The sequence below is a fragment of the Lepisma saccharinum genome, chromosome 8, assembly GCF_977018435.1.
Source record: "Lepisma saccharinum chromosome 8, izLepSacc3.1, whole genome shotgun sequence".
NCBI lineage: Eukaryota > Metazoa > Arthropoda > Insecta > Zygentoma > Lepismatidae > Lepisma > Lepisma saccharinum.
This window is the reverse complement of record NC_139236.1, coordinates 64,623,853-64,648,214: the sequence shown is the minus strand read 5'-3', so window position 1 is coordinate 64,648,214 and position 24,362 is coordinate 64,623,853. Positions and strand designations below refer to the sequence as shown.

The window sequence follows — 24,362 nt, the reverse complement described above, 5'->3', positions numbered from 1 at the left end:
TGCCCCACGTGAGTAGAGCTATTTTCGCCGTGCAGTTTACTTGCCTCACGCAGCCTCGTGAAAATCGCCCCCTGGTCCCCTTTGAGTAAACTAAACAATCTGCGACTGTTTCCCCAGGGATCCAGTCGTCATTGCTTTCGAGATGAAAACTGCGAGCACCAAAACCGGGTGCTTCATTGGCTTTAAAAGTAAGTACATATTTTACTTGTTAGAAGCGGCAAACTGTCTCTCCCATATAATTACGTATTACTTTGGTCGGTTGAGCAACTTCGAAAAGATTTCCTGCTTTTAGCATTTAATCCATTCACGTTCGAGCTGACTGTTTCAAGGTTTTTCTGGTAATCAATATTACGTTCGCACCAAATCCGTAATTGCCAGCCTTAGCACAGCGTATTACGACGCCAGGGGTCTCGGGATCTAATCACGGCAGGGGGGGGGCGAGGGGGTGCTTGCGCGCACCTTAATTTTCTTCCGCACCCCCTACGTTCAACTAAAAACATTAATATGTAATATTATGTCTTGTTGTCATATTGAGCGCCGAATAATGGGTACTGAAGTAAGACCGTGCAACAGGCAAGCAGTGAAAGAGGTGCCGATACTTTTCTGTACTGGCAGCCTCTGTAAAGATCAGCGGCCGTTTTTTTCTTTAGTCATCATTGTTATGATTTTTTCTTTTTTGATTGATTGGTGTTTTAAGTCCACTTTATGCACAGTAAGGCTAATCGGGACTGGACCTACAGTTTAAAGTGGGATCCGAACCACTTGTGCCTCCACCGGGTATCGAACCTGGGACCACTTGATTACAAAGCGACGACGCTACCACTGCGCCATCGGGGAGGCCCTTTTTTCTTCTTTTGTTTCGTCAAGTGGTCTGTTCGTGGTTTTTGGTAATTGCCTATAGCTTAATGTGAGTTATGTTTTCTTCTTTTTTGCATTGTTGATAAACTGTTTGTTTTCCCCCCTATTAGGCGATTAGACATGCAGTTCTCCCCGCTTTTTGCTATTTTGCCCCCGCACTATAATAAACCTTACCTACCAAGGGAAAGTAAACTGTCCTTGCCCCCCCCCCCCCTTAGTTTTGGCACCTGGCTCCCCCAGTTTTGAAAAGTTGCATGCGTGTTTCATGTTTTCCTTATTTTCAGAAACGCACCACCTAAATTTCTTTTCGCACCTCCTCAGCACCCCTAGATGAATATTCCTGGCGCCGCCGCAGAATCACGGACTGGGCATCGACGCGATTAGCCAAAAGTGGCAGAAAATGCTAAATAACATAAACCAAATTCTTATCGAGGTATAGTCCCTTTCACACGTGCTCATTAATTTCAGTATCGGAATTGCGTTACCGTCCGTTTCACCGCCGTAGCTAAAGCCTGAATCACACGGAACTGGATATCCAGTAGGAATGCTTTAGTTGAAGCTGGACTGGCTACCCATTTGCTAGTTTTCGCCTCTCACGATACTTGTCACCACCGTACTTGTCGATAGACTTTTGTTCCCATAAGACATTGCACAGAGCAGACAATCTGTACAGATGGACGAGCAATTTGAAGAATGTTGTAGGAGAATTTCTGCTTTGTGCTTTTATTAAACATTAAAAAAGAAAAGTATGGACTAGAGATTGGCTCGAAAAAAATATGGAAATCAATGCGTACCGAACAAGCTTTTTAATTAACTCGGGTATGCATATTCATTATTCATACATGAGATTCGCAGGATTCATTCACAAAATTTAAAAAAATCAAACAATTTAATACACTTGTAATAATAAGGATTTTCATTTTCGGCTAATCATATTTCTCACGTACACATCTCATCGCTTTGCATAAATACCTAAATATTAATGAACCTGAACACGAATGCACTGCACGTCATCTCTTTCCTTTTTTTGTATCGAGAAACTAACAAAAGCAGCCAACACTCGGAAACCACAGACAAAAAACCTCCCCTTTGCAAACTCACAGATTATCTTCACAGAGCCAAACTTTGCTCTGATTGGCTGTTCCACAGAATCCAGTGGAGGAAAGTCAGTATCAATTAGAACATCTATTCCTCCAAACCAGTCGAGCAGCCAGGCAGCCATCACATCCGGAGTTCAGCGCCAACTAACTGGATATCCAGTTCCGTGTGATTCGGCCTTAAAAAGGTTAAAACCAGTAGCGTGCCCGAGGGGGGTTGGTGGGGGTCATGCCCCCTTTATCCGGTATTCCTAAAAGAAGAACGTTAAAGGCAGGAAAAGATAGCAAAATGAGGACTGACTACTAAGAAAAGTATTAAAAAATCCTGGGCACGCCACTGGTTAAAACGGTACCAGTGCATGACACTCGTGTCTATCTGGCTTTTTTACAAATTATCGTTAACTACCTAGTAGAATAAAACATGCTAGAATCTTCACAGAAAAGTCTCGGCGCACCCCCTTCTTCCGTTCAACTCGGGCCATAAGGAAGCATGCTCCACTCTGCCCCTCCCTTCCACGCGGGAGTACGGTGAACAGGAGTCGCGGGTCTGCGCAGGCTATTTTGCTTGTGGTTCCACTATAGGCACAGTAATCTGTCAAATACTAGCTTATGGCAATATGAAATTAGTACCTAGTTATCTCAGGAACTACTAATGGTTAGGATTAGGAATATATACATAAGGTGAATACGAAAAATCTTCAAAAGAGTTAAATCGTGCAAGTTGGTTGTCTGTCCATCGGGCAAACAGTGCATATTGAAACAAGACACCCTTTTTCTTATGTAGGGTTGGCATCGAGACGAGAATTGACATTGTCTTGTTCTCGTCTCCAATTGTAAATTCCTCTCTCGTTCTCGTTCTGAAGTCTCGGAATGTAAGCAACATGCACATGGCACGGAGGGTTTCTCCCGATGGCGTAGTGGTAACGTCGTCACCTTTTAATCGAGGGTTCCCGAGTTCGATGCCCGTTAGAAGCACAAGTGATTCGGATTCTACTTCAAACTGTAGGGCCAGTTCCGAATTATCTTACGTGTGCATAAAGTGGAGCTTCAAACAAACAACGTGTCATCGCACGAACTCTCACAACGTATAGAGGCCATTAAGACAAGCAACACTTGTTAATAACGTTTTCAATTCGACGCTACGAACCCTCGAAAAACTGTGTACATTTTAAGTCCACTTCATGTACCGACAGACTAATCGGGACTGGATCTACAGTTAATGTGGGATCCGAACCAGTATGTACCTTCATTAAGGCCGTAGTCAGGCAGGGGCGAGCTCCCCCCCGGAATTGCTGTCAGCCCCCTCTTGACATTAGGTAAAAACTATTTTGTATAATTTGTTTGCAGCGAATAGTGAAAATGCAGACAGCTCACAACTTTGAGGATAAATCCACAGAACATGAACAGCAGCTTATTACATTCGCTTAGCTGAAGTGTAAGTAGCTGCAAGTATTTAGAAGATTGTCTAGAGTTTGTAAGTTCTTTCATAGGGGAGCTTCTTTACCTGTACCTTCTCTGCCCCTGCCATCATGCAAATTTCTTCGCATCAGCATTAAAGGTCAATAGCTCCCAAGTTTTGGGAACGAATGGGAGTTTCATTGCTTCGGCCTGGAATGGAATGTACTGTAGGCACTGTGATTAAATATTGTGCATTTTTCTGTGTGATATAAATATCTGTATCATCTAAAGAGATATTTTAAAAGATGTAGTAAATGTAGTATTTTTATGCTATTTATAAATTTTATGCAACATAATGACCCCTCCCCACACATAGTACACATAATTAACCTTCATTTAATACTGTTACATTTTTGAACAAGTCTGCATTGCTGCTACAATCATTTTCGTCGTCGTCGTCTTCTAAGAGAACCAAACTCCAGAAGCCTAACCCATCATTGCTCTAACCTAACCACCACAGATTATATACTACCCCAAAAAAGCTACCAGCCAATGGGAATGCTTGAAATAGTTGTAGCAGCAATCACTACCCTTTGAAAATTTGAATTGGTTTACAACCCCCCTCCCCCCAACCTGATAACCCGTGAGCGTCCTCTGGAGATCAATTCAAGCTACGGGCCTGCCTTCAGTACATGTCCGTGACGTTACCACTACGCCAAAAGGGAAATTATTCTTTTTGCGAATAACGTATTAGTAGTGGCAGATAAGAAACGCAGTAGAACCAAATAAAATCACCACAATATACCTGTTTCGGTGTATTGTTACAGCAGGTCTATACCATGCGCCAGAATTCTGTTTTAAGAAAGTCAGCCTGTATACCTCTTAAATCTTTCAAGCGTTTCTGCATAATATTAGACCCCGCGTGTTATTGTCCTTCCTAAAGGCAAAACCGTTTGTTTTTCTGCAAGCAGATGTGTTGATGTGCGTCACGCCTTCATCACACATCCGGAATTAGTGGAGCCGTGTGTTAAACGCAGGCGCTATACAGTAAACATTCCACTGTTGCCTTGGCCTGCTGCGTAAAGTTGGGCAAACTTCATGCACTCGTCTTTCGGTAGCTGCACTTCTGCTGGCGATAAAAGGACTTTCTACATGCGCTGCCTGTGTTTCAGTGAGTGTTCCATGATATATTGTCCTCGGCTCGAAGCTAGCTGCGTTCTAGTTTTTTTTCGGTGCACTTGATGATATCATTCGTTGCATGCCTGCCAGTTGTCGCATGCAGCTACAAATGCAGTCTGGTGCAATCCGATCTTCTGGGATTGCTTGTATCGGGAGCAGATTTCTGCAGCTGATTTCAGCGTCTTTGAATTAGGTCGTGTAAGATGCAGTTAGTGCTGATATGGCATTGGTTGTGTTCGGGCCTTTCCTGCGGAAGGTGTTTCAATGGAGCATGTCGGATGCGGAAAACGGTAACGTTTATTTATTTTCAACACTGTAATTATGATAGACATTTCTTAGTTGCAAGTAGTAAGTGCATATTTTCACCATTATGACATGTTGTCTTGCAGGAGGGTAATTTCACGAAACTCGAGGCCTGTATGCACTGCGAATGAAGCTTTTTGTTTTGTTGGGGATGCCCACCAAGTTGCGCATTTGTTTGTTTTTTTCATTTTGGTAGTAGGTTTTTTTGAGTATGCAAATTTGTATTTGCTACCCGTCAATAAACTAAACTATTGCTTATCGGTTCCAAGTGCCCTTAGAACATTGGTTCTAACCTAGACAATTAAATCTTATGATAACATTTAAACGTAATTTAAGCCGCGTTTACACCGGGGTTGCTAACGCACGTTACCAACAAATGTTGGTAGCATTTCCATTTCATAAAACGCTTGTGAATTTATCAACATCTCATGCTAGCAAAAGGTTTCCCGTGTTGGCAACATAAATTTTGTTATCCACAAGAAGTCGGTAAGGATCAAAGAATGTTACCAACACATGTTAACATAAACCAAACTTCTCTACAATTTAAAGAAAAGAACCAAAGAGCTATGCCTGGAATGAAATTTCGAGAGAGTACAACTTCCTCCACACTTGACTTGACATCTTGAAGCAAACTGAGGTCATACAGCCAAAATGTTAACAAAAGTTATTAACAAAAATAAAGTCAAACTAGCGTTCTGGTTACTGACATTTGTTGCCAACTCTGTTGCTAACCGTGTTGGTAACATTCGGTGTAAATGCGGGCTTAGAAACAGTACATAGCTATCGAACTAGTAACACTGAAAACTTGACCAAATTTCTAAACAACCTGCTGTTGTTTCGGCTCGGTGAGTTGTGGGGGGATCCCCCCCCGTTAATTCGCACACTGCCTATATTTTTGGTCGCTTAATTTTGAAAAGTTGCGGAGGACATTCTTATTGCTAATATAAGAGTCAAAGGCGTATTTAAGGGGGGCCTGGACCCTCCCCGAAGACCCACACAGCACACAAATGTCCAAAAGATATCCTTTGTGTCGGAAGTTCTAGATATCCAATAGATGGAAGTTCTGAATATCCAATACATATCCAGGAATGTCCAAAAGACATCCACTGGATACCTGCTGGATATCCATTTGTCCGCATACGTGATATCCCGGAGATATCCAGAAATTGATATGTTTTGGACATCAGGTGGGACGTAATCTGTACATTATGCTTTGATTTAGACATTTTTTGTACATACTTTGTATATTGTATAGACACGAAAAGTACAATTTTTGGACTACATAGTACATTTGGATCTCATCTGGATATTATTTCGATATGAAAAGATGCATGCAACAGGCAACCACCAATGTTTGTTGTTAATTTTCTTGTTTCCTCTTAAAATAGGCACTAGTCAAGTTGGATAGTTCAATGAACTAACCGATCTGTAACTACGCACTGGTAATGTACAGTCTATAGCTTCTGATTATATAGTCATGATTCAGAAGGGTTGGTCATGGGAGATTCACTTTTATTCACAGCTTTAAATTTTCTTCTCATCCTTGTAGCTTAACGTTCACACATCTTTCGAAGCGTGTTAAAACACAATTTTTCATTATATTTATAATCAAATATACCATTATTTGTGTTACAAAAACTTTAGTTTATTTTATACATTTTTCCAGGCTATGTAGCGACTGCAGCTCACACAGCACACAAATGTCCAAGATACATCCATTGGATATTTCTTGGATATTTGGGTCTGAAGTTCTGGATATCCAATATACATCCATTGGACGTCCCTCAGATATCCATTTGTCCGCATTCATGATATCCAGAAATGGATATGTTTTGGACATTTCCGGATCACTTCCAAGATAAAGTATGAGAAAGTATACACAATGGGAATACTATGACCATTTTCTAATATTCGAAACACATCCTATTTATGTTCATTGTTGGATAACAAGTTCTGGATCAGTTCTAGATACGTATTAGATATCCAGAATTGGATGTGTTTTGAATATCCCGTTTTGGACAAGATCGGGATATGTTTTGGATATCCAGTTTTGGAAGAGATCTGGCGGCGTATTGGATATTCGGAATTGGACAATGATTCTGACAGCCAGTTCTACACACGTTTAGGCTGGGTATTAGATATCAAGAATTGGTCGAGTTTCAGATATCCAATAGACGTCCCAATGGTATACAGAATTTGATATCCACAAATGGATATCTAATGGACGTCCAATGGATATCCATAATATCCATGGATCTGATCTGGACATTGTGGATATCTAATGGATATCCCTGGGAGATTGGTGCTGTATGGGGACTTACCAAAGTACTAAAATTAGATAATGAAAATATAATTGTTTTAGCATTTCGTATGTAATCGATGTTTATTTCTGCCGAACGCATTGGAAGGAAAGGAATTGGGATAATATGGCTTTGTGATGTAAATGATATTACCAAATATTTGCACACTACTGCTTATGGTAATATCCATAAATATTAATGAGGAACTTACTTTTCGTCAACTGGATGTAACTCCTTTTTTGTTATTCAATAGATATTCATTTCTTTATCTATTTGACATTAATTTTCTTTTTTCTTGACAGAACAGTTGTTTTTATACAAATTTTGCCGATCTTAACTACACATAAGCTAGAAAATGAATGTGTGTTTGGTTTACATCTGTTCTTATAACATCTTTTTACGTATTCATATAATAATAATAATAATAATACCGAATTAATTTACACATTTAATTAATATTAGTTTAATTAAATATAATAGCCTCTGGTGATGTCAGAACGCAAGGTTGCAGAAGTGTTGTGGGATAAGGGAGACCCCCCAGCCATAGTGGCGTAGATGTATTACATGATGGCGACTCCCGTGGAGAAGTTCTTTTGCGGGGGGCCTCCACGATCCCCTGACCGTACACCTACAGACATTGTGGGGCTATATGAAAGATAAAATGTACATATCACCGCACCTGCCGACTTGCCACGCTTGAGAAACAGTATTGTTGCAGCTGTTCGATATATCACTCGAGACATTCTGACCCGTGTTTGGAAAGAATTGGACTACCAGATGGATGTATGCCGTGTCACAAAAGGTGCTCATATTGAATATTTTTAATAAGGTACACTCAGTGGTGAAGCGTGGCATTTTTACGTAGTCATCGCAAAACTTGCCAAACGTCAGGGTCAATCTTTCAACTGGGGGGGGGGGGGGGTGATTTCTACATTGATAATTATGACAACGGTGTTCGTACATGACGTGTGAAGTAGAGATGTCCAAATCAATTTTTTCTACGAAGTATATGATAGTAGAATAAGGAAGACAAAACTTTCTTAATAAATTCTATCCGAAAAAAATAGAAAAATTGTTAAACCCTCTCTCCGAAATCCGGATAGTAAAATTTCAGAATCGAATTTTAAATTTTCCGGAATCCTGATATTTTTGGCCATCCCTGGTGTGAAGGATTTGTTCATGTCTGTCACCTCGAGAAGAAAAATCTTGATCAGCCTTGTCATTTGTAAGCATAGTAAACACACAACAACATCAAGTATCTTGTTTTGTAAAGCAAGAACATTTTTTTTCCAAAATCGATATTGGAACCCCAGAATAAAAAATAAATAAAAGGAGAAATAGTATGAAGGAAATACGATTGATCCAGAACTGCTTTTTTCCCACTTTTTTCTAGCACTAACCGTGGGGAAATGTATGCTTTGCTTGCTTATATTTTTTTCTATGCACCATTACTTTCATGCATTCTGTGTAAATCACGTTGCGATGCTCTTCAATATGTGTTTTTATCTTAAAAACAAGACCGTTCCATGCTTTACAGTGCTGGACATTCTGAGAAAGTTTCATCTTGATGAGTCAGAAACTCTGCCGTGTTTGTAAACAAGGGGGTGAAGAAAATGTCTTATGATGACCAGACCTTCAAGAGCGGGGGAAGAGTGGTCGAAAGACCTTGGATTCGCAGACCCGCTGCATTGACGTGGCCCGCGTGATATCATTGCACTCAACAGGAAATGTAGCGGGACGGTTGGCACGGGAGATAGGACTGGGCTGTCCTTTCGATGTGCTAAACTAGCAAATCTCTTGCGTATTTCTAGCTGTTACATGCTGTCACTTGACTAATTTCGCTCAAATATGTGAATATTCTGACTTATTTTTTACTTTTCGTAAAATATTTTAAAAGCAATATTTTTATTATTTTGCTTTGTCATCGCTGCATCTCCCGATGAACTTTTTGAGTTGTTTACTTCCACATAAGCCTTGTCCTTGTACCCCACATATGAGGGAAATTACACGACTATGAAACTTCGATTATCATCTTGGGACACGCTGTATTCTATAGTAGAGGGCTATTTGTTCATGCCAGTGAAGACGTCATACCTGAAATCTGCTCAATTATTTTTTGATTATGTAGGGTCGTAGATGCAGCTATTCATGGGTTTCAGGTAGTGCATATTTATATTGCATTTTACGTTAAAAATATATCTAGCTTGCGTAGTTCTTATTTTTTGTGAAAGTGCACTGCTTACTTCACTTTTGTTATCTCGAGAACTGTTTCAACTCCTGGTCTATAATCCCAAAGCTGAAATGCATCACTTTTTGCTCTTTTTTGTTGTATTCTTCGATTATTTTTTTTTCCCCCGTACAAGAACTGAGTAACTGTTGTCAAGATTTAGTAGCGATAAGTTTTGGGTTTTCATATATAATTGAATGCCTTTACATGCGTTTTTGTAAATAAACCTCAAACAGGGCCTGCGTGAATTGATTTATTGTCTTATACAGTTTTTGCCCTCGTGCACTTATGTACATTTTGATTTTTTTAAAAATAGTAACTGTGTACTCGAAATAAAGCAATCGATTCCTGAATCTATATTTCAAACTTAAGTTCTTAGTTTTGCTTTGACTGCAAATCTTAATATTTTATGGTGCTCTGAGAGACATTTGTATACCATTGTAGGGTCTCATGCTATATTCATGATATGCGTTTCATGTTATTATTATCATCACATACTAATATATTTTATTTGTTGGCAGTGCTCCTTTTTGTTTCAAACCTGTGCATGTAATTAGAATATTTCACTATGGAAATTCATTATATTATAGCTACTGTCGGCCTGGAAAAGTTTGTCTTCATTGCTACATGTATTAGATAAAAATTGCAGTAGTATATATTTATAACTGATATGCTTCCTATTATATTGCAGAGAGGACACCAACTCCAGAGCTAAAGAAAGTTGTTCCCCCGCCAGTCCCACCTGCCGCTGCCAAACCACCGATTCCACCACCTGTGGACCAAAGACCTCCAGCAGTGCCACCTATTCAGAGGCCACTACCTCCAACCCCCGAAGGCATAGTACTTTCTTCACACAATGTGAGGATTAATAACAATAATGGTAAATACTTTTCTATACAATATTCAATAAGACAGTCCCCTTTTGCTTCTCTTCTTAAACTGCAAATTTTCGCTTATTCCTCTCTCTTCGGCAGTGTTGGTTGAAATCAATGGTTCTGCAGCTATATTAATCTCTCGAGAGTATATAAAATTAATACCAATTTATTTTATGAATGAAGTTTTTATAGTTGATGGTGTCATACTGTATGTTAACTCAGATTGCATTGACATGTACAAGGTCTGTCCGGAAACTTTGCAAACTTTTTAAATTAAGCATCAACCGATACTTTAATCTGAATGCATCTTGGACAGCCCCCTAGCAGCAAGCTTTGTGTATATTCTCATTTCTTGTTTTATTACGTTCTTTGAGGCTGAAATGATCGAGTCGGAGGAGCAGCGAATTTGTTTGAAATTCTGTGTGAAACTTGGAAAATCTTTTTCAATATCTTTATCTTTAGGGAAGACTGCAATGTACAAGTTGTGGAAACTTTTGAAAGAAGCCTGTACTTCTGTTGATGCTCGTCCAGGAAGTCCATCAAATTCAAAAAGTGATTTTATACTACTATATAGTGACATGTAAATGGTTAGCCATTACTGAGAAAATGGCACATTAATTGCAAAGAATATTTTGTAACATCGACATAATGATAAAGGAAGTTTCACTTCAAAGAGTCTGTTACAAATTACTTTTCTGATGATGCAGTTGTTGGATTATAATCAGGCCTTCATAAAGAACAACCTTGATGAACTGGACTGGCTTTGCTTCATTGGAAGAAACTGTGGAGAAAATTAATGGGATTCGTGAAGTAACTGAAGTGGTTAACATCTGAAAAACTGTGTAATGAGATTCTGGTCACTGACACTTTGGAAACATGCTACCTCACGGAAAAATTTGTGCCACTGTTGCTATCACAGGATTAAAAGCAGACATGAGTTTTTGGCCAAGAACTCGATGCCACTTATTCCCCAAATTAAAATCTGCTCTCACCATTTTGAATCCATTGACACCATTAAGGAAGATGCGCTAGAGCAGATGTGCAGCATCTCAAAAGAAGCATTCCTTTCATGGCAGAAATGCTGAGTTTATGCACCAAACTTATAAAAACTTATAAACTTATAAAACTACTTGTACTTGAAAAGTTCGAACTTTCCACACAGACCTTGTGTATGCAGAATAATAGTGTTGAGGAATCCAGAAATGATAAAATTATAGTAAAAATACCCAAAATTTTCAATTTCAGAAATTACAAATACAAATGCAATTGATCAAAATGAGTAATATAGAACCTACATCAAAATATTTTAAGTTTATACACAAAAATTTCATGTCTTGAAATCCAGTTCTACCTCTTTTCTATATTAATAATTTTAAACTCTCAAAGCTTAGTTTGACTTTTATACTGTCAGGGCTACTTTTATATGTAGTAAGTGAGTTAGTGTAAAATAAAATATGATTTTCTCTCATTTTGTACCTACTAAATTTTTTGGAAATTTCATTTTCTAGGTATTGGTGCTACCAGACCTTCAACAAATGGGTACTTAAATATGCCATGGTACCATAATGTAGAAAGGAAACAAGCAGAAGACATGGTTAGGAATGGTAAGAATTTGTTTATCTTTGATTCTTTGAACTCATTGGCTTCTATGAAAACCTAGTAGTTAGGACTGTAGAGTTGAAATCCAGAGGCCATAGGTTCCTATCCTGGGTAGGAAGTACATCTGTATATTTTGTAAGATGTTACCTATCATTTTTTTTTTCAGATAGATTTTTAGTTACTTTTCCAAAATTAGCAAAAGTGGGGGAATATATATATATATATATATATATATAAAAGGAAACACTCACCGGACAGTAGGAAAATTCAAAATTTTCGCTAATTTATAGCATCATCGGTGTGAGAAGAAACAGAAGACGGAACCGGAAGTTGGGGTCCTGCAGAGTTGCCAGGTCCCCATTGAAGAAGAAGCGGTGCGTAGAACGAAAAAAACACTGTTTCGTCACCAGGCTCGTCGTAAACTGTGAGTGTGTAGGATGAGTTGGGAGGGAGGGCGGGAGGGTGGGTGAGGGTTGGGCATTACTGGGTGGCCTTGTTCAGGCCAGGTGGAGTGGTTGCACTCATGGCCGATATATAGGCCCTCTCCCATCTTTTGCGAACAGAGGTGTTGGCTGGTTGGGGTAGGAGGTGGATGATCGCTACCCGGAAGCAGTCGTTGAAACTGATGTTGTGGTGGTTGGTGTGGACGGTGACAGTGAAGTCCAGGTTGTGGGTGGAGGAGCGGTGGTTATTGATGCGGAGGTTGAGGGCCGTTGATGTTTCCCCCAGGTAAAAATCACCACAGATGTTGCAGGTGAGGATGTAGATGAGGTTTGAGGCATGGCAGGTCCCTTTGGGATGGAGGGTAAATTTGCCAGTGGCCGTGTGCACCTGGAGGGTGTGAGAAGTGATGAGGATGGGACAGGTCTTGCACCTGGGTCGGTTGCATTTATGGGCAGGGGGGTGTTGGATGTGTGGTGAAGGAGTGTTGTGGACCAGGATGTTTTGGAGGTTAGGGGGGCGTTTGAAAACCACCCTGGGTTTGTCGGGAAATATGTTTTTGGTTTCGGGATCACTGTGGAGAATTGGGAGAAGAGAGTGCAGTGTGTGCCTGATTTTGTTGAGGTGGGGATGATATTGGGTGATGAGTGCAGGTGGGTTGGTGGCGGCAGGTTTCTTGGTGGTAGTGGTATGTGAGGCAGCTCGTGATATTTGCTTGGTGACCAGGATGGAGGGATATCCACGGTTAACCAGGGCCTGGTGTAGGCGGAGGTTATAATTCTGGCGGGAGGTGGGTGAAGTGTTCAGGCGCTGTCCCCTGAGGGCCAGAGAGAATGGAATTGCTTTTTTGGTGTGAAACGGGTGGGAGCTGGAGAAGTGTAGGTATTGCATGTGGTTGGTGGGTTTTATGTGGATGGAGGTAGTCAGGTGTCCTCCCTCGATGTGCACGTCCACATCCAGGAAGGTGATCTGGTTGGGGGAGTGTGTCCAGGTGAATTTTAGGGAACGGAAGTGGTTAAGTTGGTCCAGGAAGGCTGACAAGGATGGTTCTCCATGTGTCCAGAGCATGAAGATGTCGTCAATGAAGCAGAGCCAGAGGAGGGGTTGGAGGGGTTGGGTAGCCAAAAACTCTTGCTCAAGTTGGCCCATGAAGAGGTTTGCATAGGATGGGGCCATTCTGGTACCCATGGCTGTACCTCGGATCTGTAGGAAATTTTGGTTTTCAAAGGTGAAGTTGTTACAAGTGAGGACAAGGTGGGCTAGGTGGGTCAGGAAGTTGGTGCTGGGGTTGTGAGGTTTGGGTCTGCTATTGAGATAGAATTCTATGGAGCGGAGGCCATGGGAGTGAGGTATGTTGATGTAGAGGGAAGTGACATCAATGGTGGCAAGGATGGTATTTGGGGGCAATGGTGGGAGGGTGCTGATTTTCTGGAGGAAGTGGTTGGTGTCACGGAGGTAGGAGGGCAGAGCTTTCACAAGAGGCTGGAGATGGGAGTCAACAAAGGCTGAGATTCGTTCTGTAGGTGAGTTATAGCTGGACACAATGGGTCTGCCAGGGTTGCCAGGTTTGTGGATTTTGGGCAATAGATAGAAGGTGGGGGTGCGGGGATTGTCGGGTATTAACATGGCGGTGGTACGAGCTGTTAGGCCTTCAGGTGGGCTGCGGGTGTGGATGAAGTCCCGGATTTTGGTGAGGTGTTCGGCGGATAGGTCAACTGTGGTGGGTTTGTAGGTGGAGGGGTCAGCCAGCTGGCGGTTGGCTTCCGCCAGGTAGTCTTGAGAGTTCAAGACCACCGTGGTGGACCCCTTGTCAGCTGGGAGGATTTTGATGTTGTGGTTGTTGCGGAGGTCTCTGAGAGCTTTCTGTTGGGGGGGATTGAGGTTAGGTTGGTTGTGAAAGTTATTTAAGAATGAGCTGTCAGAGGTGGTGGAAATGACGGCAGTGATGTATCTTTCCAAGGGGTGGTTGGTGGGGGTGGATCTTGGGAGGAGGGGGGGCTAAATTGAAGGAGGCTCGGGTGGGTTTCACTGGTAGTAGTTTGGAGTGAGGGATTTTTGGCCCAGAAATGTTGCCATCGGAGGCTGCGAGCAAATGTGTGTATGTCAAAAAGTAGGCGGAATTGGTTGGGGGGAGTTGTGGGGGAGAAGGTGAGGCCTTTGGATAAAACAGCTATTTCATCAGTGCTCAGTTTATGGCTGGATAAATTGAGTACAGTCTGGTTGTTTTTGAGTGGGTTAGGGTCATTGGTGGTCATGGATCTGGTAGGGGTGGGTTTGTCCGTGGACTGGTTGTTTCCCAAGGTGCGATGTATGGGAGTGCAGTTTTGGTTTTCAGGGGGGTCTGTGGTGGTGTGGGAGGGGTGGGCAATGGTAGAGGGGGGTCGGGTAATAGCGGGCATGTTGGTGTGGGACTGAAATTGGGCGGCAGTGGAAGGGGAAGGGTGCAGCCAGTCTGAAAAGCTTGACGGCAGAGATTGGAGAGTTTTTGGAGGTGTTTAGTGTTAAGATCACTGGCAATGGAATGGGCGGTGTGCCAGAAGGAGTCTATTTTGTGATGGTGGTTACCTGGGGTCAGCAACAGGATTTTGGTAAGGGATTGAATAGAAATGGACAGTTCTCGGGCGCGATTTAGCTGGGATCGGTACATGGCGTGGGTCAGTTCAATAGCGAAATTTCTCGCTAGTGGGAAAATCGTGGGTTTTATGCTTGGGGGCATGGCAGAAAACGGCAGTTTGGGTGTGAGACTTTTGGGTGTTAGGCCTAATATCAAACATGAGTGCAGGAAGCGTGCATGGGACGTAGCTTTGGTGTAGGAAACAATAAGAGATCGCAGGCGGTTCAGTTGATAGGAGTTATACGTGAAAGGATTCATACCAAAAGTGGATAATAATGGATAAAAGCAAGGAGGGCCAAAAGGGCTAAGTAAAAATCAAATAAGGTAAAAGGAAACACTCACCGGACAGTAGGAAAATTCAAAATTTTCGCTAATTTATAGCATCATCGGTGTGAGAAGAAACAGAAGACGGAACCGGAAGTTGGGGTCCTGCAGATTTGCCAGGTCCCCATTGAAGAAGAAGCGGTGCGTAGAACGAAAAAAACACTGTTTCGTCACCAGGCTCGTCGTAAACTGTGAGTGTGTAGGATGAGTACACAAACCCACCCCTACCAGATCCATGACCACCAATGACCCTAACCCACTCAAAAACAACCAGACTGTACTCAATTTATCCAGCCATAAACTGAGCACTGATGAAATAGCTGTTTTATCCAAAGGCCTCACCTTCTCCCCCACAACTCCCCCCAACCAATTCCGCCTACTTTTTGACATACACACATTTGCTCGCAGCCTCCGATGGCAACATTTCTGGGCCAAAAATCCCTCACTCCAAACTACTACCAGTGAAACCCACCCGAGCCTCCTTCAATTTAGCCCCCCCTCCTCCCAAGATCCACCCCCACCAACCACCCCTTGGAAAGATACATCACTGCCGTCATTTCCACCACCTCTGACAGCTCATTCTTAAATAACTTTCACAACCAACCTAACCTCAATCCCCCCCAACAGAAAGCTCTCAGAGACCTCCGCAACAACCACAACATCAAAATCCTCCCAGCTGACAAGGGGTCCACCACGGTGGTCTTGAACTCTCAAGACTACCTGGCGGAAGCCAACCGCCAGCTGGCTGACCCCTCCACCTACAAACCCACCACAGTTGACCTATCCGCCGAACACCTCACCAAAATCCGGGACTTCATCCACACCCGCAGCCCACCTGAAGGCCTAACAGCTCGTACCACCGCCATGTTAATACCCGACAATCCCCGCACCCCCACCTTCTATCTATTGCCCAAAATCCACAAACCTGGCAACCCTGGCAGACCCATTGTGTCCAGCTATAACTCACCTACAGAACGAATCTCAGCCTTTGTTGACTCCCATCTCCAGCCTCTTGTGAAAGCTCTGCCCTCCTACCTCCGTGACACCAACCACTTCCTCCAGAAAATCAGCACCCTCCCACCATTGCCCCCAAATACCATCCTTGCCACCATTGATGTCACTTCCCTCTACATCAACATACCTCACTCCCATGGCCTCCGCTCCATAGAATTCTATCTCAATAGCAGACCCAAACCTCACAACCCCAGCACCAACTTCCTGACCCACCTAGCCCACCTTGTCCTCACTTGTAACAACTTCACCTTTGAAAACCAAAATTTCCTACAGATCCGAGGTACAGCCATGGGTACCAGAATGGCCCCATCCTATGCAAACCTCTTCATGGGCCAACTTGAGCAAGAGTTTTTGGCTACCCAACCCCTCCAACCCCTCCTCTGGCTCTGCTTCATTGACGACATCTTCATGCTCTGGACACATGGAGAACCATCCTTGTCAGCCTTCCTGGACCAACTTAACCACTTCCGTTCCCTAAAATTCACCTGGACACACTCCCCCAACCAGATCACCTTCCTGGATGTGGACGTGCACATCGAGGGAGGACACCTGACTACCTCCATCCACATAAAACCCACCAACCACATGCAATACCTACACTTCTCCAGCTCCCACCCGTTTCACACCAAAAAAGCAATTCCATTCTCTCTGGCCCTCAGGGGACAGCGCCTGAACACTTCACCCACCTCCCGCCAGAATTATAACCTCCGCCTACACCAGGCCCTGGTTAACCGTGGATATCCCTCCATCCTGGTCACCAAGCAAATATCACGAGCTGCCTCACATACCACTACCACCAAGAAACCTGCCGCCACCAACCCACCTGCACTCATCACCCAATATCATCCCCACCTCAACAAAATCAGGCACACACTGCACTCTCTTCTCCCAATTCTCCACAGTGATCCCGAAACCAAAAACATATTTCCCGACAAACCCAGGGTGGTTTTCAAACGCCCCCCTAACCTCCAAAACATCCTGGTCCACAACACTCCTTCACCACACATCCAACACCCCCCTGCCCATAAATGCAACCGACCCAGGTGCAAGACCTGTCCCATCCTCATCACTTCTCACACCCTCCAGGTGCACACGGCCACTGGCAAATTTACCCTCCATCCCAAAGGGACCTGCCATGCCTCAAACCTCATCTACATCCTCACCTGCAACATCTGTGGTGATTTTTACCTGGGGGAAACATCAACGGCCCTCAACCTCCGCATCAATAACCACCGCTCCTCCACCCACAACCTGGACTTCACTGTCACCGTCCACACCAACCACCACAACATCAGTTTCAACGACTGCTTCCGGGTAGCGATCATCCACCTCCTACCCCAACCAGCCAACACCTCTGTTCGCAAAAGATGGGAGAGGGCCTATATATCGGCCATGAGTGCAACCACTCCACCTGGCCTGAACAAGGCCACCCAGTAATGCCCAACCCTCACCCACCCTCCCGCCCTCCCTCCCAACTCATCCTACACACTCACAGTTTACGACGAGCCTGGTGACGAAACAGTGTTTTTTTCGTTCTACGCACCGCTTCTTCTTCAATGGGGACCTGGCAACTCTGCAGGACCCCAACTTCCGGTTCCGTCTTCTGTTTCTTCTCACACCGATGATGCTATAAATTAGCGAAAATTTTGAATTTTCCTACTGTCCGGTGAGTGTTTCCTTTTACCTTATTTGATTTTTACTTAGCCCTTTTGGCCCTCCTTGCTTTTATCCAATATATATATATATATATATATTGAAATTACCATAGAGTTTCTGTGTTTCATAAGTTCGTAAGAACAATCCGGGAACACTAAAAAAAATTTAAAAAAATGGAACTTGACCTACTTGGTAGGGTTAGTGTTGAATAGAAGTATTTTTTGCACAAAATATTTTTAACAGTACAGAAGGTTTTTTTGCAATCTATGGTAACAAATTCAAGCATCTGTAACTGATGAAAAATTATGCGTCTACCAGTGTTCGATGTGGTAGCCACAAGCTATCGCTCTGCATCGCAGTTTTCACTGCAGCAAGCTGGTGCAAAGTACAGTGATATCCAGTTTATACCACTCCTCCTGGCAAGCTTTCCAGAGACCGTCCACGGTTCATTTTCTTCTGCATCCAAGGGCCTTCTTCAATGACCCCAATGCACAAAAATCCATTCGCGATGAATCAGGTGATTTGACAGCGATGCTGGTGTAAGGTATGAAATGTATTCTCATTTTTCTCTCTCCATATCATTCATCCCAAGAAGTGGCAGGTTGAAGCAGACGTATGGCTTGTAGCTTTATCCTGATGCAGCCAGACTATAGTGGAATCTGTACCATGTAAAGCTGGGATTTCTGTGCGAAAATTTGGAGTCAGGATGCGAGTCTGATAATAGGCAGAGTTGATTTTCACATTTGTAGCTACCCGACGAATGGTTAACTTGCCATTGTAGTGTATTCTGCGATAACTGTGAAACCCTTGGGGAAAACTGTCCTTAGTCTCCCGATAGCATCTTATAAACCCTTTTTCAGGCTGGGCTGCAGTCACTTAGATACACATATGCCTCATCTAATGTGACAAGAAACATCAACTTTTTACAGGCCAGGTGGCGTTCATGCAGTGTTAGGCTGTTCGTGGCACGTTCCGCAATGTGCCAGGACAGCAGCTTATGAACTCTGCATTTATGCCGCTTTGCAGGTTCAAATCCTGGTTGATGTTGGTGTTGACAGTTGTCACGGAGATCCCAAATTTCACTTCAATGGCTCTTTGCATTGCTGGATTCAGACCGGAGACTTCACCTTCCAAATTATCTTCGGGGTCTGGCTGCTAGCTGGTTGTGGATGTCCATGTTTCTTGCCATCTGGAATCTGTTCTTTCCTGGCCTTACCTTGTTTATGCAGCACACATGAGATGCCCTTCTTGGAGATCGTGAAACCACCATGCCTCTTACATTACTTGATATTCTCACAATGTGAGTATTTTGCATCAGAGAGGGCGTTGATCCACCCTTCCCAGAATGGTTTGATTTTTGGCGCCATTCTACGTGTACGGCACTCGAACACACTGATGTACACTCTGTGCGTAACACTCATACTGCCGCATTTCGCTTAGCTTCTGTACGTCTACTTGTGGCGCTACTGAGACCTTCGCAACTTGTTACCTTAGATTGTGAACAACCTTCTATATGAGAAGGCTAATGATGCAATAAATATTCACTTCACAACTTCTTAATTGTTAGCCTGCAATATTTGTAAATTTAGAATTCATTAATATGGCAAAATGCCAACACAGACTGAAAGTAGCAATCATGGTAGCTCACACTATGTTAAAAATTCAGGTAACATATGGGCTTCTCTGGGTAACCCATAACCCACAAAACAATGCACACACTTTGAATTGCTGTTTTCTCGGCTCCATAGTTTTTTGGGCTATGATTAAATCATATAACTATTGCCAAAAATATGGATTTCACACATCACATTGACATGTATAATAAATGTTAGAGGCAACCCACAAATTCCAAATTTTGATATGTTCATCCAACAATTTGCTAAGTGTAAAAATTGTTTCTCTCATGACTTCCTTTCTATTTTTCAGGAGAAAATGGATACTTTGTAATTCGACCATGCTCTCAGCCTCAAAATCCACTTACCCTGACTCTGTGGTACAACAACAGGGTGTACAATATTGTTGTGAGGCACCGTCCTGATGGAAGATATGCATTAGGAACAGAGAAGGTTAATGAGCAGGTATGTTCCAGTCTAAAGTATCATATTACAGGGACAAATAATTACAGTTTTGCACAATGAAAATGCTTTAATATCAGTAAAAACATAAGATGTGATTTTTGCCAAGAAACAGTGTAGTTCTCCCGATGCATACAAAATGTCCTGTGAAGGAAATGTTTCTCAGATTTGGTTTAAAAAAGTTATTCTGTGATTAGACTGATACTTTGGTTACGCTTTCCAGACTTGAATTTCAATTTTACTTCTAAGTGTGAGTTATTTTCAAAGGGACTAAGCCGACTTTTTACTTTTCATGTTCTCATTTACATTTGAATGGGCTAAAGTCTGAAAGGAGCTTTACAACAATGTACAGGACAGTAGATTGTAAACATTGGAGAAATTCCTTGCAAGTTTCCAAGTGTTCCTGCTCCAAAATAATCTTTTCCTGGCACTCTTGGTTTATCCAGAATGAAATTTTCTTTTCCCTAGCATTTTCCAGAACTATGAGATTTTCCCTGGCATTTCCAAGTTTATCCAGAATGAAATGGTATTTCCCAGTTTTTCCAGAACCAGACGAGATTTTTCCTGGCATTTCCAAGTTTATCCAGAATGAAATGGATTTTTTCCCTGGCATTTCCCAGTTTTTCCAGAACCAGATGAAATTTTTCTTGGCATTTCCAAGTTTATCCAGAATCAAATGGTATTTTCCCTGGCATTTCGAAGTTTATCGAGAATGAAATGGAATTTTTCCCTGGCATTTCCCAGTTTTATAAGAACCAGATGAGATTTTTCCTGGCATTTCCAAGTTTATCCAGAATGAAATGGAATTTTTCCTGGCATTTCCCAGTTTTTCCAGAACCAGATGAGATTTTCCCTGGCATTTCCAAGTTTATCCAGAATGAAATGGAATTTTTCCCTGGCATTTCCCAGTTTTTCCAGAACCAGGTGAGATTTTCCCTGGCATTTCCAAGTTTATCCAGAATGAAATGGAATTTTTCCCTGGCATTTCCCAGTTTTTCCAGAACCAGATGAGATTTTCCCTGGCATTTACCAGTTTTTCCAGAACCAGATGAGATTTTCCCTGGCATTTCCAAGTTTATCCAGAATGAAATGGAATTTTTCCCTGGCATTTTCCAGAACCAGATGAGATTTTTCCTGGCATTTCCCAGTTTTTCCAGAACCGGATGGGAGATTTTCCCTTGCAATCTGGGAATGGTGTGCAGCATTATACATCTCCCTTCTTCTGGATTTCTTCCTCCTTAATACAGTATTATTTTCTTTTTACACAGAGTTTTACTTCTGTAGAAGAAATGGTAGCCAACTATCAGAGAGAAAGACTTGTGTTGTATAGTGGTGGTGAAAAGACTGGCACAACCGTATTAACTACCTCGCCAAGGAAGGACATGTTGCCAAAGCAATGAGACTTAATCAAACAAACTGCCAGAGGAAAAAGTGCAGTTTCCTGTTGTGTTAGCTTTGATACACTGACAAGTATTATGGTGCAACATATATACAGTGTACATTAAGAACTTTGTGATGCTGTGATATCTTATCTAATTTCAGAATTTAGTTTTAGTTGGGCATTCAAAACTTGTATGCTGTAATGAATGAAATCAAAGGATGTGTTTTTTCTTTTTCAATACAATTGAAGACTGTCTCCATTCTGCTGTATTTGTGAAAATATTGGTATTGAAAGGATTGAATCTCAAAAAAGATCTCAAACCCCTCAAACATCGATGGCCACACTATGAGCTTGTTGGTTCATTACCAGTCAAATCAATCATTACCATAGCAGCTGTGTTTGTATAGCAATGTAAGCCTACAAGGTTTGAGTTGGGGATGTTTTTTGTTTGTCTCCAAATGTTTCAAAATAGTTGTGCTTTCTCACTTCCAGTTGTGTGAAGGATGGCTATATTGCCAGAACACAATACACTGTGATCTCTCCACATAAATATTCCAGGCTCAAGTCCTCACCTTGTCGTTTACTTGTAATCGAGAGGAAGGGGTTTGTTACACTGTGGAAGCACATAGTTGTTCGGATCCCACTTTAAACTGTAGGTCCAGTCGTGATTAGCCTTGCTGTGCATAAAGTTGACTAAAAAAAGAAACTCTTAACTCTAATCCTGGCCTGAACATGGGTTGGATCTGTTGTGATGTTGGATCATTTAATCATCATTCATCCTCAGTGTAGTGATTAGCATGGAAAAAAAGCAGGAAACTAACATTTTTTGTGCAACGGGCAGTATGAGATCTGTGTTAATGTGCCAGATTTATGAGAATTCCAGTTATTGTTAACACGAAAAAAAAGAAAACCTGCCTAAACATGTAAAAAGTACATGTTGTTGAATCCTAATTATTCCTTCCAACATTTCCGAACTGTTGTGATTTCCCCTTCATGAATAACCAAGCATGAAGACCAAATTACGGATGTTAGTGATTGTCCAGTTAGTAGAGCATCTAACTCCATACAAGGGACCCAGGGTGAGCAGAGATTTTTATAGTGTTCCCAAATAAGTGGCTTCTTCACGAGCCAGTAACGTGAAAACTTACAAATTGAAAAGTGTACAAATCCAGTACTGTTTTTAAGTCCACTTAGGCTAATCAAGACTGGACCTACAGTTTAAATTGGGATCCGAAGCCCTATACAATGTACCTTCACCGGGGATCGAACCTGCATCCCATTGATTGCAAGGTGACAGTGTTAACCACCATGTCATTGAGGAGACCTGATCTGGGATTGTAGAATTAGGGTTCCATTGTACTTGTATCCACCCATTCCTATTCAGACTGAGAAACACTGCAGAGGGCCTAATTATTAAGTGAAGATGGCAGATGTTGTTCTAGCATGTGCAACCTTAATTTTTTCTATTCAGTATTCATGTGGCCATGTCTTCTTGAGATCTATGTGTATTTTAGGCATGTATTGGAAAAATTGTTCGCTTGTCATTCTGGTTTTGTATATTGCCTTTTTGTTATGATAGACAGTAGTGTGTGAGGGTAGTCAAGTCTCTTGCATATGAGTTATATGATCTCTTGTTGTACATCAATTTTGCTCATAGTCTAGGGTTTTAGTTGACGACATTCCCAGGGCTGTAAGAGGGTGTAATTATTTTTTTTACTAGTTTTTATATATTGTACCATCTTCCCACATATCGGACATTTTTTTTTCAAAAAAATTGATAAAGAAAGGAGAGAGTTACAACCCCATCTACCCTCCATGAGAACATTCTACTGTTTATGTTGTTTTAGATAATTAGGTGAAACTCTTAAAAAAAAAATACATGATTTTGCAATTACAAATGCAAAAAGGTCCAGTGTATAGTCCCACAACAAGTTAATTTATTGATTGAAAGGGGGGAGGGGTCCAGATACCTTTTATATTTATAGACTAAATACACCACTTATCTTGGTGGAAAGGTGAAGAAGCTCTACTGAAAATGAAAGCCAAAAGAACTTCTCCAGGTCATATTGAAATTCATCATATTCGAATGCAAATGATGCAGTGAATGATTCTGAATTAAATACTGCATAGAAATTTATATTGCTCAATAATATTTGAATACTTGCCTTTTTCGAGGAAACAGTATTGTTATTAATGAAATTTGTCTTTAACGTCTCCATTATATCAATTATTTCAATCAAATATTTTAGAAATAATTCAAACCTCACCCCCTTTATTCATCTACTGTAAACCCTGTGGAAAATATCTAGATTAATGTTCATTTCAGTGTTAAAAATGCATTTAAGTGTATGATTTTGACACATTTACAAGTTTTGGAATGAATATATACAAAAGTCATTATTTTAAATGTAATTAAATGTCTGAAAGTGACATTATTTATTATATATTTGTTAATACTTTAAGTAGTAAAGATTTCATGGTGCAATTATGTTTAAGGCAAGCATTGCTAGAATTAGTGTAGGAATGATATACTGTGTAAAAAATACCAGGTGATGTGCATGAATTTGTGTAATGTAAATATTTTTTGTTGCATTTACAAGATGAACTGTGATTTGTAAGCTTAGTATGAAATATACAAGACATAATAATTCATAACATGCTATGTATCTATTTATCTATTCCCTATATTAAATTAATGAATTTTAATCAGGGTGGCGACAGACCTGGAAAACCAGGAAAAGTCAGGGAATGTGAGGTGTCAAAAAAAGTCAGGGAAATGTCAGGGTATTTCGTCTTCATTGACTTCGAACACTCTTTTGACGAAAATTGTTATAACTCTGGCACTATGGGAGCAATCTACTTCGGATAACTTTTGTTTTGCAGCTAAGACATCAGCACATGCAACTGTGTACAATTTACAACACCGGACCGAGGAAGGGGGCTTGGGGGCACGTCCCCCGAATTTCAATGGAAAAAAACAAAAATCTGGAGTTTGCCCAATTTTCTTCCGCTATTTTGGGG

General features: G+C 41.6%; 1 protein-coding gene across 1 annotated transcript in view; it reads left to right on the top strand.

Moving 5' to 3' along the window:
• LOC145991069 (uncharacterized) overlaps window positions 1-23,987 on the top strand; it is a 167,179-nt gene extending 143,192 nt beyond the window's left edge. The window contains exons 13-16 of the mRNA XM_083126790.1: window positions 10,054-10,242; window positions 11,746-11,841; window positions 19,812-19,963; window positions 21,229-23,987. Coding sequence (XP_082982916.1) covers window positions 10,054-10,242; window positions 11,746-11,841; window positions 19,812-19,963; window positions 21,229-21,360 — 569 coding nt within the window. The 3' untranslated portion in view covers window positions 21,361-23,987. The remainder of the gene's footprint in view (window positions 1-10,053; window positions 10,243-11,745; window positions 11,842-19,811; window positions 19,964-21,228) is intronic.
• Window positions 23,988-24,362: the final 375 nt, after the last annotated feature.